At 50.5% G+C, this 16,172-nt stretch overlaps 1 protein-coding gene across 1 annotated transcript; it reads right to left on the bottom strand.

Moving 5' to 3' along the window:
• On the bottom strand, positions 914 to 14,265 carry NUDC (nuclear distribution C, dynein complex regulator). The gene is made up of 9 exons (NM_001243803.1): positions 14,077 to 14,265; positions 11,616 to 11,693; positions 4,679 to 4,882; positions 4,528 to 4,593; positions 3,641 to 3,760; positions 3,366 to 3,560; positions 1,851 to 1,934; positions 1,638 to 1,756; positions 914 to 1,192 (listed from the first exon to the last, which is right to left on the bottom strand). Exons 1-9 carry the CDS (start codon positions 14,155 to 14,157, stop codon positions 1,141 to 1,143), a joined length of 999 nt encoding a protein of 332 aa, NP_001230732.1. The 5' UTR covers positions 14,158 to 14,265; the 3' UTR covers positions 914 to 1,140.

Here is a 16,172-nt window from a genome sequence, read left to right as displayed (position 1 = left end):
TCTCACAAAAGTAGGACAGAGATGAGCTACAGCGGCTGGACTGGGGCAGAATCGAGCACCTCTCCCTCAGCGGCTGACTCTGAGAAGCCCTAAAATCTGCAGAGGTCCAGGTCAGAGACGTATAGGAGGGCCCCACCGGGCTTCACCCTCTGCCTTCCCAGCCAGATCCCCACCACACACCAAGGCAATCTGAGGTCTGGGCAGTTCCCCAGCCTTTGCTGCTCTCTGTCCCTGGGGAAAGAAGGGGGTAGTTTTAGAAACATTTGATTCAGGGCTAGAGGACAGACCCAGTGCAGTGGGAAATGGTCTTAGAGATGAAAATGCAACCAAATCCCGCTGGTTTTATTTTATTTTATTTTTTGTCTTTTTTTTTTTTTTTGTCTTTTTGCTATTTCTTGGGCCGCTCCCGCGGCATATGGAGGTTCCCAGGCTAGGGGTCCAATCGGAGCTGTAGCCACAGGCCTACGCCAGAGCCACAGCAACGCTGGATCCGAGCCGCGTCTGCAACCTACACCACAGCTCACGGCAACGCCGGATCGTTAACCCACTGAGCAAGGGCAGGGACCGAACCCGCAACCTCATGGTTCCTAGTCGGATTCGTTAACCACTGCGCCACAACGGGAACTCCAATCCCGCTGGTTTTAAACTTTGCTGAGTCATGGGCCTCTTTTGAGAATCTGACATATGTTCTGGCCCCTACAGCCAGAAAAACTCACTTTTGCTCAGGATGATACACAGACTGAAAGCTTTGTTTGAATCCTCTGTTTAAGTAATGAGAAACAGCCCCAGAGAGGAGCAAGGACTTGCTCTAGATCACATGGCAGAACCTGGGCTAGAAGCCAAGCCCCCAGGTCCCAGCAGCAGCCCTAAGAAGCCTGCCCCCAGGGAAAGGCCAGAGGGAAGAGGACACAGGTGGAATTGGGTAAATAATAGTTTTAATGTGTAACAGCAGGCCAACTGGGGAAGACCTCGCCCCCCAAGGCCCCAGCCCTTTTCCCATGACGCCCTGGGACCTGTGTGTGGGCCAGCCCTGTGCCTGCCCAGCACCAAGGCCCACAAGCCCCAGGGAAGGGTGAGAAAAGAAGACGGGCGCAGCTGAGAGGACTCAGACCCAAGAGTTCTGGGAGGCGAATGCAGGGGCTAGTTGAATTTGGCCTTGGAAAAATCCATCTCTGGATGCTGATCCATGAACCTGTGGAGGGAAAGAAGGAAGAAGGTGAATCCGGCCGTCCCTCTTCCTGAAAGTCGGTCCCTTTCTCCCAGCCCCCACGCGAGGACTAGACTCTTCAGAACTCTCGGCCAGCTGGATACCAGGCCGAGCAGCGGGGCCCCAGGGCTCTCTCTGAGGACCATTTGGGCCCCTGAGGCTGGAAGCTGAGATGCCAAGCTGGCACTGTTTTTCTGTCAGCGACAATGACCGCCCGTTACCCCTTCCTACCTGAGGTGGCCTTGCCCTCGAGATGATCTCAGCAAGTGATTAGGGGAGGCAAGCCAAGGCTATTAAGCCATAAACTTGGTTGGCTCATCCTGGAAGGGGCAGGGCAGCTCCTGTGTTCTGCTCAGTGACATACTCGCTGTTGTCACCTAGGTCCAAGCGCCAGACCCCACCCCCAGACCCCCATCTCTGAATTGCTCACTTCTTCAGAATCTCCTGTTTCTTCTGCTCATCCGAAGTGGGCAGCCCCATGGACTTCTGTCTCTGGTCGTACATCATCTTCTCCACCATGCTGCGGGTCTCACTGTCCAGGTCTGACAGCTGGGGGCAGGCAGTGACACGGACGGGTGAAGCTCTGGGGCCACCTGGGCCCCTCACCTCCCACCTGAAGCTCCTCCCACCAGCCAGGACTCACCTTGGAGTTCTCAGGGTTGATCTTCTTGGTATTGATCTCAGGGTCACTGGACACCAAGCGGCTCCACCACTCCATCTTGTTGATCTGGGAGGAAGAGGACCACCAGGGGATGGGTGGGAGCTCGCTTGGTGCCCTGGGAACTAGTCTCCAAGCCTTCCAGAACCAAACTCTCTCTCCTCCACATCCTGCACCCCGGGCCCACAGAGGCCTGCGCTGGAACCAAGGGTGCAGATGGGCAAGACCTCTGCCCTCCCCGGTGGCTGGGGGAGACGGTCACAAATCAGCACGATAAGGGAAAGAATAAAGTACAGAGGGAGTCTCCATCCAGGGTGGAGGGAGAGAGGTTAGAGGGACACGTGGACTTGGCCTTGAAGGACATGCAGTAAGCCACATTAAAAAGCAGGGGAGGACACTGCAGGTGGGAGGAAAAGCATGTAAGCGCAAGGGCACAGAGGGTGAGGCAGAGGCGGCCAAGGCCATCAGGCAGGCTGGGTTGGCCGGACATGCCATGGGATGCTTTTGCTGGGCCCTTGGCAACTTATAGAGACCACATCCATGTACTGGTGTCTGTGCCCCAGCTCTCTGAGGGCACGAGGGAGAGAACAAGGCTCCCTGAAGGCATGGTTTTCTACGTTTTGTTCATTGTTCTCCAGCACTTAGAACAGTCTCTGGCACATAGTCTAGTAGGTATTCCGGTATTTGTTGAATTGAATACATGCACAAACCTAACGGAAAGGAAAAGGCTTTGGTACTAAAGACTGTTCTGATCCTGACTCCACTCCCTCCCAGAGGTAAAACCTGGGCAAATCCCTGAGCTCTCCCCTTCTTGACCTTTTTTTTTTTTTTTTTTTTTTTTTGTCTTTTTGCTATTTCTAGGGCCGCTCCCTCGGCATATGGAGGTTCCCAGGCTAGGGGTTGAATCGGAGCTGTAGCCGCCGGCCTACGCCAGAGCCACAGCAACGCGGGATCCGAGCCGCGTCTGCAACCTACACCACAGCTCACCGCAACACTGGATCGTTAACCCACTGAGCAAGGGCAGGGACCGAACCCGCAACCTCATGGTTCCTAGTCAGATTCGTTAACCACTGCGCCACGACGGGAACTCCCCTGACCTTTTTTTTTTTTTGGGTCTTTTTAAGGCCACACCCGTGGCATATGGAGGTTCCCAGGCTCGGGGTCCAATCCGAGCTGTAGCTGCCGGCCTACGCGACAGCTACACGGGATCCAAAGCACATCTGTGACCTACACCACAGCTCACGGCAATGCCGGATCCTTGACCCAATGAGCGAGGCCAGGGATTGAACCCAAGTCCTCATGGATACTAGTCAGGTTTGTTAACTGCTGAGCCACGATGGGAACTCCCTCCTTTCCTGACTCTTAAAAGGACACAGACCGACTTTAAACGTCTTCTTGTGGGGATTAAATACAGTATGTCCATCAGACCCCCAGCACAGTGGTCCTCCCTCCCATCCCCATCCCATCACAACACAGGCCAGGAGGCCGGGCTTCTGATACCTTCTCCAGGTGCACTGTGACCACCTTGCCATCCTCAATGAGCCACGAGCTCTCCTCCACCTTCACCTCGTTGTAGAGCTCGCCTTCGATGACCGCCGGCTGGCCCTTGAGCCCCACCCGGATGTGCCTCCGCTGGATGTCCACCACCACGTCCTTCCCCTTAAGCCGGAAGTTCACACGGAAGGGCACTGCCAGCTGCACGGGGCAGGAGCAGTCAGGAGGGGCCCCAGGCTGGCTCCCTATCCTCCCCACCACCCCCCAGCCCCTACTCTCACATCCAGCTCCGACAGGGTCTGGGTCCAGCGGTAATTGGGCAGGTCCGCCCCATTGCCAAGGTTGGGCTTCAGCTTCCCTTTGTCCTTCTCGTCCTCCTCTTCCTCTTCCTCCTCGGCCTCCTGCTCGTAGTCAGGGTGCTCAGCTGCTTACCTGACAGACCTGACCAGACCCCACTGGGCCAGGCCCAGGGCTCACACAAGATAAAACAGACCTGCGAGCCCTGCCCAGTGCCCGGCCCAAGGGAGCTGGAGGTAAAACCTGTTCTGATCTCTGCCTAAGAGCTCAGACTGTTATACCATGTGACAAAGGACCCAGCTGGGGGACAGTGACAGTCAGAGATGGACCCAGGGGACCCAGCAGGGGGTCCAAGTCAAGGTACTGGGGAAGAAAGCCCAGCACAGAAAAGAAGTTCATGAGGTGGCCGTGAATAAGAATATTCTAAAATAAAATCAGGCTGCCAAACGATCCCCTTTTCTGTGTCCCCAGTCTCAGTCTAGAACCTCCAGAAAGCAAATAACGGCCCCAAGGATTATGTGGGAAGCCGAACTCAAGCCAGTGGGAGGAGCCCTAAGGGGCATATACTCCGCTGTGTCAGAGGAACCCACCACGAAGGGCCAGGCTGGGCCCACAGAGCCCAGCCCTCCTGACTGGCTCCTGTACAGGCACCATCCTCTCTGGCTCTTGGGCATTCCTGCCAAGGCTTAAGCCAGTGGGTTTCGGGCTTTTTAACCCACTTTGGTCCAATGTGGGATCCTGAAGTAGGGGAGGATCCCCAAAGCTAAGGGAGGGGTGGAGTGAGGGAAGAGAGGGCTTTCCAGAGAAAGGGTGGAGTCCCCGGACGTTCCCAAGCCCCTTGCTAGTCCCGGGCACCGCCAGGCCACCTCACCTGCTTCCCTGATGAGCCAAGACTGCCATTCTTGAGCTGGGCCTCATGATTCTCTGCATCCTTTTTCTGTGGCAAAGGGCAAAACAGCTGGCAAGAGGGTCTCTGCTTACGGTACCACTGGGGAGCCGGGGGGCAGGAAGCCCACTCTTACCTGGTCAATTTCCAACTGCAGCCTCTCTGCCTCCTCATCAGTCAGTTCCTTGATCTGGGGCCCAGAGGTCTCGGACTTGGCCTCCTTGGCCAGCCTGGCTGCCCGCTCTGCCTTCTCCCGCCGTTCAGTCTCCTGCCGAGCCCTCTTCTCTCGCCGGGCCTTCTGTGCCAGCTGGTTGTGGTGGTTGAAGGTCTGTGTGATAAGCTGGGGAAGGAAGAGAAGAAGAGGCATCAGGGGAAGGGACATGTCCCAAGTCATGAAGCCAGTCCCCTCGTCTGCTGAGCGCCTGGGCAAGACACTGCACTCAGAACTTCAGTTTCCACGTCCATAAAGTAGGGAGTTTTTTGTTTTTGTTTTTCATTTTTGGCTGCCTCACAGCACATGGAGTTCCTGGGTCAGGGATCAGATCCAAGCCGCAGTTGCGACCTAAGCTGCAGCTGCAGCAATGCGGATCCTTAACCCACTGTGCCTGACCAGGGATCGAACCTGCGTCCCAGTGCTCCCAAGACACCGCCAATCCTGTTGCACCACAGTGGGAGCTTCTATAAAACAAGATTTAATATACACCTCTTCTCATTGAGTCATAATAAGAATACCTACAAAGTATCTGCTTCAATAAACAGCAACTACTTAAAGACCCAACACTGAAGCTGGACAATCCGAGTTCTAATTCAGGCTTTAGTGCTCTAATCACACACTAGCCATTGCATTTTTGGCAAGTTACTTAACCTGTAAGAGCTTCGGATTCCTTACCCGCGAGGATGAGTCCCTGCCTCACCGGGATGCTGTGCAACCCAAACACAGTGTCCCAAAGTCCTTCATTTCAGAGTAAAGCTGCTGGAAGCAGAACTCTGGCCTCCATCCCTCTGAAAAGTCTTTCCTGAGCTCTCGTGGCCAGAAAGAGCTTTCTTGAGGGAAATGGCCTCGTCTCTTCCTCTCCTCAGCCTGCAAGCTATCCACTTCAAGTGATTCCTCTCCCACACTGCCTTCCCAGGATGCTTGCTGGCCTTCCTGCTGCCCAAAAGCCACCCCAAAACTGTTGTCACCTGTCTGGCTGTGTGGCCCTGGACAAGTGAACAACTTCGACACCTTCTAAGCGCCAGTTTCATCAGCTGTCACAAAGACTGAATATGACAGACACTTGTCTAGAACCTGGCACAGTCCCTGCCACATCATAACTGCCTATGAACTGTTAGCTTCCCAACACCCCCTGCCTGGCTGAGGCTAAACCGGTATCAGCTGGGGGAGGGTGGGGAAAAGCACCCTCTCTGCTAGAAAGATATGTGGAGTTCCCTAGTGGCCTAGCAGTTAAGGATTAAGTTGTCACTCCTGTGGCTGGGGTTCCAACCCTGACTCAGGAACTTCCACGGGCGTGGCCAAAACAAACAAAACGAAACAAAAATGCAGTGGGAGAAACTGTTCTGCCTCCTATTTTACAACAGCAGCTCTCAAAGTGTGGTCCCCTGACCCACAGCAGTAGCATTACCCAGAATTTATTAGAAATGCTAAATCTTAGGCCCCACCCCAGAACTACAGAATCAGAAATTCGGGGGAGTACAGCCCAGCAATTTGTATTCTTAACAAGGCCCCTGCCAATTCCCTTGCATATTTGAGAGTCATACCTACATTTGAGAGCCTGGTCTACTCCTTCTACCTGTGTGACCGCGAGGTCATCTCTGTGCTTCTATCTTATCATTGCTAAAAGCACTCTTACACAGCTGTTCTTTGCCTAGCATGTCCCTGCCTTACTCCCAGGGACAAACTCCTACTCACACTCCAGGACCAGCTCTAGTGTCTCTTAAATGTCACCCCTTCACCTCTGGCAGGCCCAGGACCTTATCCAACGTAGGAAACCCGACTCGGTGTTGCCCCACACACTTGGAGGCTCTGCAGGGCACACGCCACATGACCAATGGTCAACAAACTGTCTTTCAAGAATCTCTGAGCCAGAGGTGGAGGGAGGAAGGGATCTGCAAGAGCTGAAGTGCCCACCGGACAGGGTCACTGCAGTCGGCCATGTGCTCTCAGACCTAGGGTTCTGCCAAATGCCCTGGGGCTTCTCATCACTTGATGCCAGTTCCTCCTGCTACTCCCAATCCTCAAACCTTACGCCACAATGCAGTAGCTCCACACCCTTCAAGGCTAAAGGGCACCAAAAGCACCCCCCAAACCAAATGGGTTAAGAAAATGAGGTGTGTGTAAGAAAAAAAATGAACCACTTTTTTGCTGTCGAAAGAAGGGATTGGTCATGGGACAGTTATACCAGCAGAGGCTGTTCCATCACAGGGCCTTGGTCACCAGAGGGCTTAGTTCCAAGTCCCTAATCAGGAAGACCTTGAACTCAAGCCATCTGCCAACCAGTGGCCAAGGGGAGGTAGGAGCAGGGCCATCTCATGCTGCATCCCATTTGTCCTGTTCCTTCCTGGCTCCTGGCGGTTAGGTGAGGGCAGAGCTGAAGCACCAGGCAGAGTCGAGGCCAATCACAGCAGCCTCTGACCCCTCCTCCCACCAGCGTCTGTGCCCAGCCCCAGAGAGACACCTGGGAGTGCGCAGTCTACTCGGAAGTGACCCAGCAGGCTGTGAGAGCCAAGCTTCTGTCATCGGACACATCTTTGGGAAGCACGGCCGGCAGAGTAAGGGAGGGGTAAGGAAGGCTGCCGGTTCTAGAAGACAGGCCCCGGAGTTCCCGTCGTGGCGCAGTGGTTAACAAATCCGACTAGGAACCATGAGGTTGTGGGTTCGGTCCCTGCCCTTGCTCAGTGGGTTAATGATCCGGTGTTGCCATGAGCTGTGGTGTAGGTTGCAGACGCGGCTCGGATCCTGCGTTGCTGTGGCTCTGGCGTAGGCTGGTGGCTACAGCTCCGATTTGACCCCTAGCCTGGGAACCTCCATATGCCGCAGGAGCGGCCCAAAGAAATAGCAAAAAAAAAAAAAAAAAAAAAGAAGACAGGCCCCAGACTGCACAGTGGGCAGACCTGAGCACAACAGAACGCAGCTTTCCCTGACTGAAGCTGGGTGACAGGAGAATAAAGAGTGGTTCCCACCTGCCTAGTCAGGGAAGATGCCCGAGAGAGATTTAAACTAAACCCAGGGAGCTCCCACTGTGGCTCAGCGGGTTATGAATCTGATCAGTATCCATGAGGATGTGGGTTCAATCCCTGGCCTTACTCAGTGGGTTAAGGATCTGGCGTTGCCATGAGCTGTGGTGTAGGTCGCAGACATGGCTTGGATCTGGTGTTGCTGTGGCTGTGGTGTAGGCCAGCAGCTGCAGCTCCGATTTGACCCCTAGCCTGGGAACCTCCATATGCCATGGGTATGGCCGTAAAAAGGCAAAAATAAAAATAAAAAATAAACTAAACCCAAAGGCATGAGGTCCTGAACCTGACCATGGGGGTGGGGAACACATCTGAGGAAGAAGACATACTCCCGTTCTAGAACTTCATATAAATGAAATCATTCAATAGGTGCTCTTGTCTGTCTCCCCTTAAAAAGCTGAATAACGTATTATATGTATATACGACATCTTGCTCATCCATCAATGAACACTTGGGTTGCTTCCACTTTCTGGCTGTTATGAACAGTGTTGCTGTAAGTATAAATCTCTCTTCGATACCCTGCCTTTTTTTTTTTTTTTTGGTCATTTTAGGGCCACACAAGGCATATGGAAGTTTCCAGGCTAAGGGTCAAACTGGAGCTACAGCTGCCAGCTTACGTCACAGCCACAGTAACATGGGATCCAAGCCACATCCGTGACCTGCAGCACAGCTCATGCAACGCTGGATCCCCAACCCACTGAGCAAGGCCAGGGATCAAACCCAGGTCCTCATGGATACTAGTTGGGTTCGTTACTGCTGAGCCATGACAGGAACTCCAAGACCCTGCTTTCGATTTGCCGGGATATACACCTGGAAGTGGGATTGCTGCATCATATGATAGTTCTATTTTTTAATTTTCAGGGGAACCATTATACTATTTTCCACAGCAGCTGTACCATTTTACATTCCTACCAACAATGCACAAGAGTTCCAATTTCTCCACATTCTCACCAACACCTGGTATTTTCCTGGGGCTTTCATAGAAGCCATCCTAATGGATGTGAGGTGATGACATCTCACTGTGGTTTTGATTTGCATTTCTCTAATGATTAGTGTTGTTGAGCATCTTTTATAATAAAAAGGGTTTTTTGGTTGGGTTTTTTTTTTTGTCTTTTTGCCATTTCTAGGGCCACTCCCGCGGCATATGGAGGTTCCCAGGCTAGGGGTCAAATCGGAGCCTCGTCTACAACCTACACCACAGCTCAAGGCAACGCCGGAGCCTTAACCACTGAGCGAGGCCAGGGATCGAGCCCACAACCTCATGGTTCCTAGCCAGATTCGTTAACCACTGAGCCACAACGGGAACTCCAAAAGGGGTTTTTTTTTGGCTGCTCCTGCAGCATGTGGAGGTTCCCAGGCCAGGGATGGAATCTGAGCCTCAGTAGTGACAACACCAGATCCTTAACCACTAGGCCACCAGTAAACTCCAATAGTTTTTAAAGAGCTGATATGACTTTCACCAGCCGTGTCTAAAGAGTACCCTTTTTTACACAACTCTATAAGCAATTTAAAAAAATATATTTTTGTGAATTTGACAAGAAAAAAAGGGCATCTCACTGTTTCTCCCTCCTACATATCCTTGATTACTAGTGAATTTAAGCATCTTTTCATATGCTTTTCTTGGAACTGCCCATTTGTCTGTCTATCCTTTTCATGTCAATTTACAAGAGTCCCTGCATATTGAATTGGCTATTAAATTTTATCTGTCCTCTCCATTGCACTTTTTTTTCCCAAATCTACTTCTTTTCAATAGACTTTAGATGTCATTAAGTCTCTTTGGCTACACATTTCCTGTGTTTGAAGAGGCCAACAGCTACCTTTTCTCCTTCAGCTTCCAGATTTTTTTTTTCTTTTTTTTGGTCTTTTTGCCTTTTCTTGAGCCACTCCCACAGCATATGGAGATTCCCAGGCTAGGGGTCAAATCGGAGCCGTAGCCACCGGCCTACGCCAGAGCCACAGCAATCCCAGATCCTTAACCCACTGAGCAAGGTCAGGGATCGAACCCACAACCTCACGGTTCCTAGTCGGATTCATTAACCACTGCACTACGACAGGAACTCCATATAGCTTCCAGATTTCTATCCTTGCCAGGCCTCCTCCACAGAAGACTATACTTAGTTTCCTAGCTTTCCTCAAGAGGTTCTTTTGAGCTGCAATATATTTTTAGATATGAGTAAAACAGATGCTACATTTTTTATAGATAAATAGCCAGTAGTAGCAGCACAACTTATTAAATCATCCTTTGCCTACTGAACTGAATTACCTTACTGGACCCATCTTAAATCCTCATACGTGCAAGACCTTTTTGGGTTCTCTATTCTGCTTCGTTAGTCCATTTGTCTTTTCTCTGTCAGTAACATACTGATGTGATCATTATGACTTTATTCCAATCCATAATTCCTAGCCCCAGACTATAAAAACTAAATGTGCGTTTGTATTTCTCTAAGTTTGTAGCGTGAAGATATTTACAGTCTTCATTATCTCCCACATGGTATAAATATTGATACATATTTCTCTGCGGAAATATTCAAGTTTCATTCCAGGATGCCGCTCCTGACCCCCAGACTGGGGTCCTGCATGTGATGGACAGTATATACTCCGTATGGCCTCCAAAGAGCCAAAGAATTCTATGTCTCAAAATGCTCCTGACCCCAAGAGGTCTGAAAAAGGGACTGTGAACTTGTATTCGCATATGCCAGCCACACTATATTACCTCCTTATATCCTCACAACAGCTCCGTGAGGGAAAGAGCATCCCTGTCTTATAGAAAACCAAGTGAATCGGGAAGTGATTCACCCAACGCTACACAGCTGCCAAGCAGGGAGAGGGGACACCTAGCTCCAGAGCCGAGCTCTTAACCCAAGGACTTGAAAGTGATGTTATCTGGCAGCCCTGCGCACAGTAGGTGCTCAACATAAAGGTGTTAGCGTGTTACCACTGGAGACCAGGTGAGAAGGGTGGACAGGATTCTGCCTGCCTGAGGGTCTGACCAACCTCCTGGGGAAGAGGTGACTCTAAGGAGCACAGCAGGGAGGGTCTAAGAGGGACCAGCAAACATCCAATACGTGGCAGCTACCGTCATCCCTGGGATACTTCTGAGATGTAACGTCTGGATATTGTTCACCTCTCTCCCTTCTGCCTGCTGTCTTACTCAGCCTTCGTACCGCAGGCACCTCTTCCTCAGGAAGTTTTCCTGGAGCCCCCATTTTATGCTCCCAGAACTTGTGCCCTAACACCCATCACTTCTTCACTGTCACACACACACACACACACACACACACACACACAAAACCCAAATCACTTTACCGTATACCTGAAACGAACACAACATTATAAATCAACTAGACTTCGGTTAAAAAAAACAAAAACAAAAAAACCCCCTGCAATTCTCAAATCCTTGAACTTTGGGTCACAAGCATCTGGCAAGACTAGGATTGGTAGGTTTTGATTTTTCCGACATCTGTTTTTCTAAGCTCAGTGTTTTACATTTGCCTGCTCTCATCTCCCAGCTAGGTAATTAGATAAAACCTCCACAGTAGAAAAGAAACCAAGAAGCGTGATGCCAGGGCCAGAAGGCAGTTTTACAACAGACTCTGGTTCCAACCTGTCTCTCATAACTCGGAGCAACGTTCTCCTTTGTAAACGGAGATAGTAACAGCTGCCCCTCTCAAACTGCTAAAGGACCATGGAAAGCAGGGTAGATAAAGCACTTGGCAAGGAAAGGGACTTCAATAAATGACAGTAAATGCTTTCCTTCCCCAACTCTTGCCCTTGGCGTGTTAACTTCTGCGAAAGGTTATTATTATGCCAAAGGAAGGCCAGGTAAGCTCGCCAACACTCACCTTCTCTGCCATCCCCTCTTCTCCTCCAACAAAAAAGTCTGTTTTGCGACGAAGGAAGCTGAAGAAAGTGTTCACAAGCTGAAAGACAGAAGGCAAAAGACTGAAGCTGTAGAGGTGCCATACAGGGAGCCCCTTAACCACACACAAGCAACCTCCTTCACCTAGGAAGGAACTTGGGACTGGACCATTTCAACCCTGAGCCTCCCAACTGGGAAAACATCCCCCCCAACAGCCCTGCCTTAGTTACTTCTGCCAGGAAGCCTAACCTAACCTGATCTAGAGCAACAGAAAGGGAGAATTCTCATTTCTTGTGTATATGCATATGTGTATTTCACATTTTTTGTGATGCTAGAAGCAGCCTGAGGATATGGGGCACTGCATCCAGGTTTGAAATGCCTGGGGCCTAGCTTTCCTCTCCATGTAGCAAAAAGCCCATCCAGAGTGGCGCTGGCTGAGTTACTAGGGCAGAGCTGGAAGGAGAGAACAAAGAAGGCCACTTCAAAGAAGGTTAAGACCCACTAACTCTGGTGTTTTTTTCTTTGAGGGGAGGAGGGAGGTTAGCTACAGAAGCTCCTGGGGCCAGGGATCAAAATCAAGCCACAGCATGGACAACACTGGATCCATAACCACCAGGCCACCAGGGAACTCCAAAACCAGCTAACTCTGGCTGGGTGCATCAGTGCAGTCAAGTTGTTAAGTGCGTCGGTTTGGGAGTTCCCGTTGTGGCTCAGTGCTTATGAACGCAACTAATATTCATGAGGACATGGGTTCGATCCCTGGCCTTGCTCAGTGGGGTAAAGATCGAGCGTTGCAGTGGGCTGTGGTGCAGGTCACAGACATGGCTTGGATCTGGCGTTGCTATGACTGTGGCATAGGCTGGCAGCTGCAGCTCTGATTCAAACCCTAGCCTGTGAACTTCCATATGCCATGGGTGTGGCCCTAAAAAGGAAAAAAAAAAAGAGCATCGTTTTGGCCATTAGATTGATATACATTAGCTCTGTGACCTGGGGACAGTGTCTTAACTCTATGAAACAGAAATAGCAGCAGGACCAATTTCTAGGGATACACGTGAGGATCCTTGAGAGGACCAAAGGAAGACATGCAGGTGAGGTCCTTAATAGCGTCTGGCTAAAGAACCTCGGCCACAGAGAGAGCTCCTCACAAGTAGGCACCATGAACCATGACTCTGTGTACATCCCCAAGGCCTGGCACCAGACCTGGCTCAGAGTGCATGCTCAGAAAACTTTTGCTGAGCAAAAAGATCTAGTGATGACTGAGGGTTGGCACATATAAATAAGCCCTTTTATTTGCCCAAGTGAGAGGTTCTAAATCTGACGCTAGAATTTATCTCAACAGTTTCAATTCCTGCTTCTGGACACTTTTTCAATTCACTCAAAAATGAACTCACTTCCAAATCCAGGTGCAACAACAATTTAGGGGGGTAGGAGAAGGGAGACTTTCACATCTGCAAATTAGTAGCACTCTTCCCACAGGGACCTGAATGAGAATGGGAATGGAAGGCTCCAATGAGACACAGAATCAACAATGGACTGTGGAAAGCACACACTGGCCTAAGGATTCTGGTCCCCTCTAAGCCAGGAGCCTGTTGGATGAGCTTGGGCAAGCTCCTTCAGTTTCTTTAAAGAAAGACTAATCTTGATAGGTTTTGCTACGTTTAACTTTCCATCGTCCAAAAAACCAACTCCAGAATCTTTACTAGTTGGTCCTTATCCTTTTCCTACACATGTTATTGGGTTTGGTCACTAAGCATGAATTATGTTCTTGCACACATCAATTACTCAACAAACACTTGTTGAATGTTCGAGTCTGATTACCGAGAATTCTTCACTGTCCTTCACTTCAAGACACTACTCTCCTACAAATTCAGGAAGTAAGGATTCGTAGCTCTGTCTCAAAGAAAGAAACTGAAGCTTGGAGACATGAAACAGTCCAAGTTGTTAGGAAATGCAAAACACGCCTCCTATTCTCTCATTCAAGATCTAGAAAGACCACGTGTTAATATCACCCCCCCCACCCCCACACATCGCATACATTCTTCCGCTCGCCCCAAGTCTTGGTACATGCAAATCTCAATGCCTAGAACATCCTAAAGGATGTTCTTTGGGGGCGGCCACCAGAGGGGAAAAGGGCCGGAAGCAGGTTGGAGACTAAAGAGGGGGAAGGGATTCCAAGACTCGGGCCTTCCCAGGGGCAGATAAAGGGATGCCAGAGCTGTTAAGATGGTAACTACTGAGGGGCCCCAGGGATCCAGAACTGGTCCGAGCGCAAGACTTGCGGCGGGGAGGCCAGACTAGAAGCTGGGGTGCAATGAGAATGCGGGATCCTAAAGCCCGCAAGGCCCAGGGGTGGATCTCGTCTCTCGAAGGCAGCGAAGGGAGGAAAGAGAGTGGCTGGGCCGCCTGGGTGGGCCAGGCCAAGCCAATGCCGAGCGGGTCGTTACCTCCTGCACGCCTCCCTCGTGCTGCTGCGCCATCGCCAACAACATGCCGTCGAAACGATCCTCCTCCTGGTCTCCACCCATCTTGCCAGCTGCTAGCCACGCTCCGAAATCTGAGCTCTGCTCTCGCGTCCCGCGCTCTCGGCGCCTTCGGGTCGCGTCCGGTGCAACGGTTTCAGTCCTCCGCCTTCCGCAGCGGAGACGGAAACACGCACGCGCCCCGCTGCCTTGGCCCGCCCGCCTGCTCTCTCCTCCCGCCTCCCTTGTGGCCAGCGGCCATTGACCGTGCGGCAAGCAGCCCGCTTCACTGACCATTGGTCGACTTGCTGAGCCAATCAAAGAGCGCGTCCGTGAGCGGTGGGCGGAGTCGAAGGCCTCTGAGTTTGGTGTGAGTTGCTATGGTCACCAGGAACCTTTTGGAGCCTTCCAGAAAACCCTGGGCTCAAATCACGCGGGCCTGAAAGTTGAAAAAGCACAAACTTTGAATTTACGCCTTGAGAGTGACCGCTGAGCTTGTAGAACGGTAAAGCGTTCTTAATCATCTCTTCCAAGTTTTCCATCGGCCAACTGAGGCCCAGAAAGGAGAAGGGAACTTGCCCCAAAAGACAGCCTACCCCTGTTGTCATCACATACTCCATACAAATTGTGCAGTCGCAGGGGACCCGGACTTAGAAAGTCCCTTGGTGCTGGGGTTAATGCTCTTCTGCTGCAGTCCTGAGACTCTTAATATTTTTTAACAAGAGCCCCACCCCCAACCCCGCATTGTCATTTTGCGCAGTTTCATGCAAATTATGTAATGAGTGCTAAATTCGAACTTCACTTTTGTGCGGGACAGACCCCAGCCATCTAAGGCCAAACCCTCTACTTTTGTATTGAATTTCATCATCTTAGTCTTTTCAGGGATTCTACTCTTACTATCCTTTCCTAATTCTCCTGCATCAGAATTTTTTTTTTTCCCTACTCAATGAATCTGCATCACAATTTTCTTTCTTCTGGATCATCCCTTTTAACTTACAAATATACTTTAATGCCACTTCTTTTTTTATTCTTCTATGACCCCCCCACACAAACTTTTCTCCTCCTACCATTCCAATTTTATTTTTTTATTTTTTATTTTATTTTATTTTTTGTCTTTTTGCCTTTTCTTGAGCCGTTCCTGCGGCACATGGAGTCCAATCAGAGCTATAGCCACCGTCCTACGCCAGAGCTACAGCATCGCAAGATCCAAGCTGCATCTGCGACCCACGCCACAGCTCACTGCAACACCGGATCCTTAACCCACTGAGCAAGGCCAGGGATCGAACCCGCAACCTCATGGTTCCTAGTCAGATTCGTTAAGCACTGAGCTTCGATGGGAACTCCTATCCCAATTTTAAAATCTCTTTGACAGCAAAACTTGAAAAAAATTTGCTATACTTGTTTCTCCACTTCCTCACCTTCCGTCTCTCCTCGATTTACTCTGGTCTTTACTTAAGACTCTGACCAAGGATACAATGACCTACTTATTGCCAAAACCAGTAAAGCACTATTACAGTGCTCAGCTTCTCAGCTGCATTTGACACAGTTGACCTCTTCTTCCTTCTAGAAACAATTTTTTCCCTAGTCTTCTGTTATGGATGGAACTGTATTCCTCCATTATTCTTATATTGAAACCCTAACTCTCTTTGGAATTCCCACCGCGGCTCAGCAGAAACAAATCTGACTAGTTTCTGTGAAGACGCAGGTTTGATCCCTGGCCTCACTCAGTGGGTTAAGGATCCAGTATTGCCATGAGCTGTGGTATAGGTCCCAGATGAGGTTCTGATCCGGAGTTGCTGTAGCTATGGCCTAGGCCGGTGGCTACAGCTCAGATTCGACCCCTAGCCTGAAACCTCCATGTGCCACAATTCTGCCCTAAAGAGCCAAAAAAAAAAAAAAAAAAATTAAGAAGAAACCCTTACTCCCAGTGTGACTGTTTTTTGGAAATAGGGGTATTTAAACATGTAATTAGAGTTAATTCATACAGATGTGGCCCTAATCCAAAATAGTTAGTGTCCTTACTAGAAGAGAAAGAAAACCCAGGGACTCACGAGCAAGCGGAGGAAAGGCCACGTGAGGCA

The sequence above is a fragment of the Sus scrofa genome, chromosome 6 (assembly GCF_000003025.6).
Source record: "Sus scrofa isolate TJ Tabasco breed Duroc chromosome 6, Sscrofa11.1, whole genome shotgun sequence".
In the NCBI taxonomy this organism is placed as follows: Eukaryota; Metazoa; Chordata; class Mammalia; order Artiodactyla; family Suidae; genus Sus; species Sus scrofa.
The sequence above is the reverse complement of the archived record's forward strand: the minus strand, read 5'-3'. Positions and strand labels throughout refer to the sequence as shown.

Coding starts and splice junctions, on each gene's coding strand:
- NUDC (NM_001243803.1), bottom strand. CDS start 14,157: ATGGGTGGAGACCAGGAGGAGGATCGTTTCGACGGCATGTTGTTGGCG. Junction 3,761..4,527: donor TTGGCTCATCAGGGAAGCAG/GTGAGGTGGCCT, acceptor GACTACGAGCAG/GAGGCCGAGGAGGAAGAGGA. Junction 1,757..1,850: donor TCAACCCTGAGAACTCCAAG/GTGAGTCCTGGC, acceptor GCCTGCCCCCAG/CTGTCAGACCTGGACAGTGA.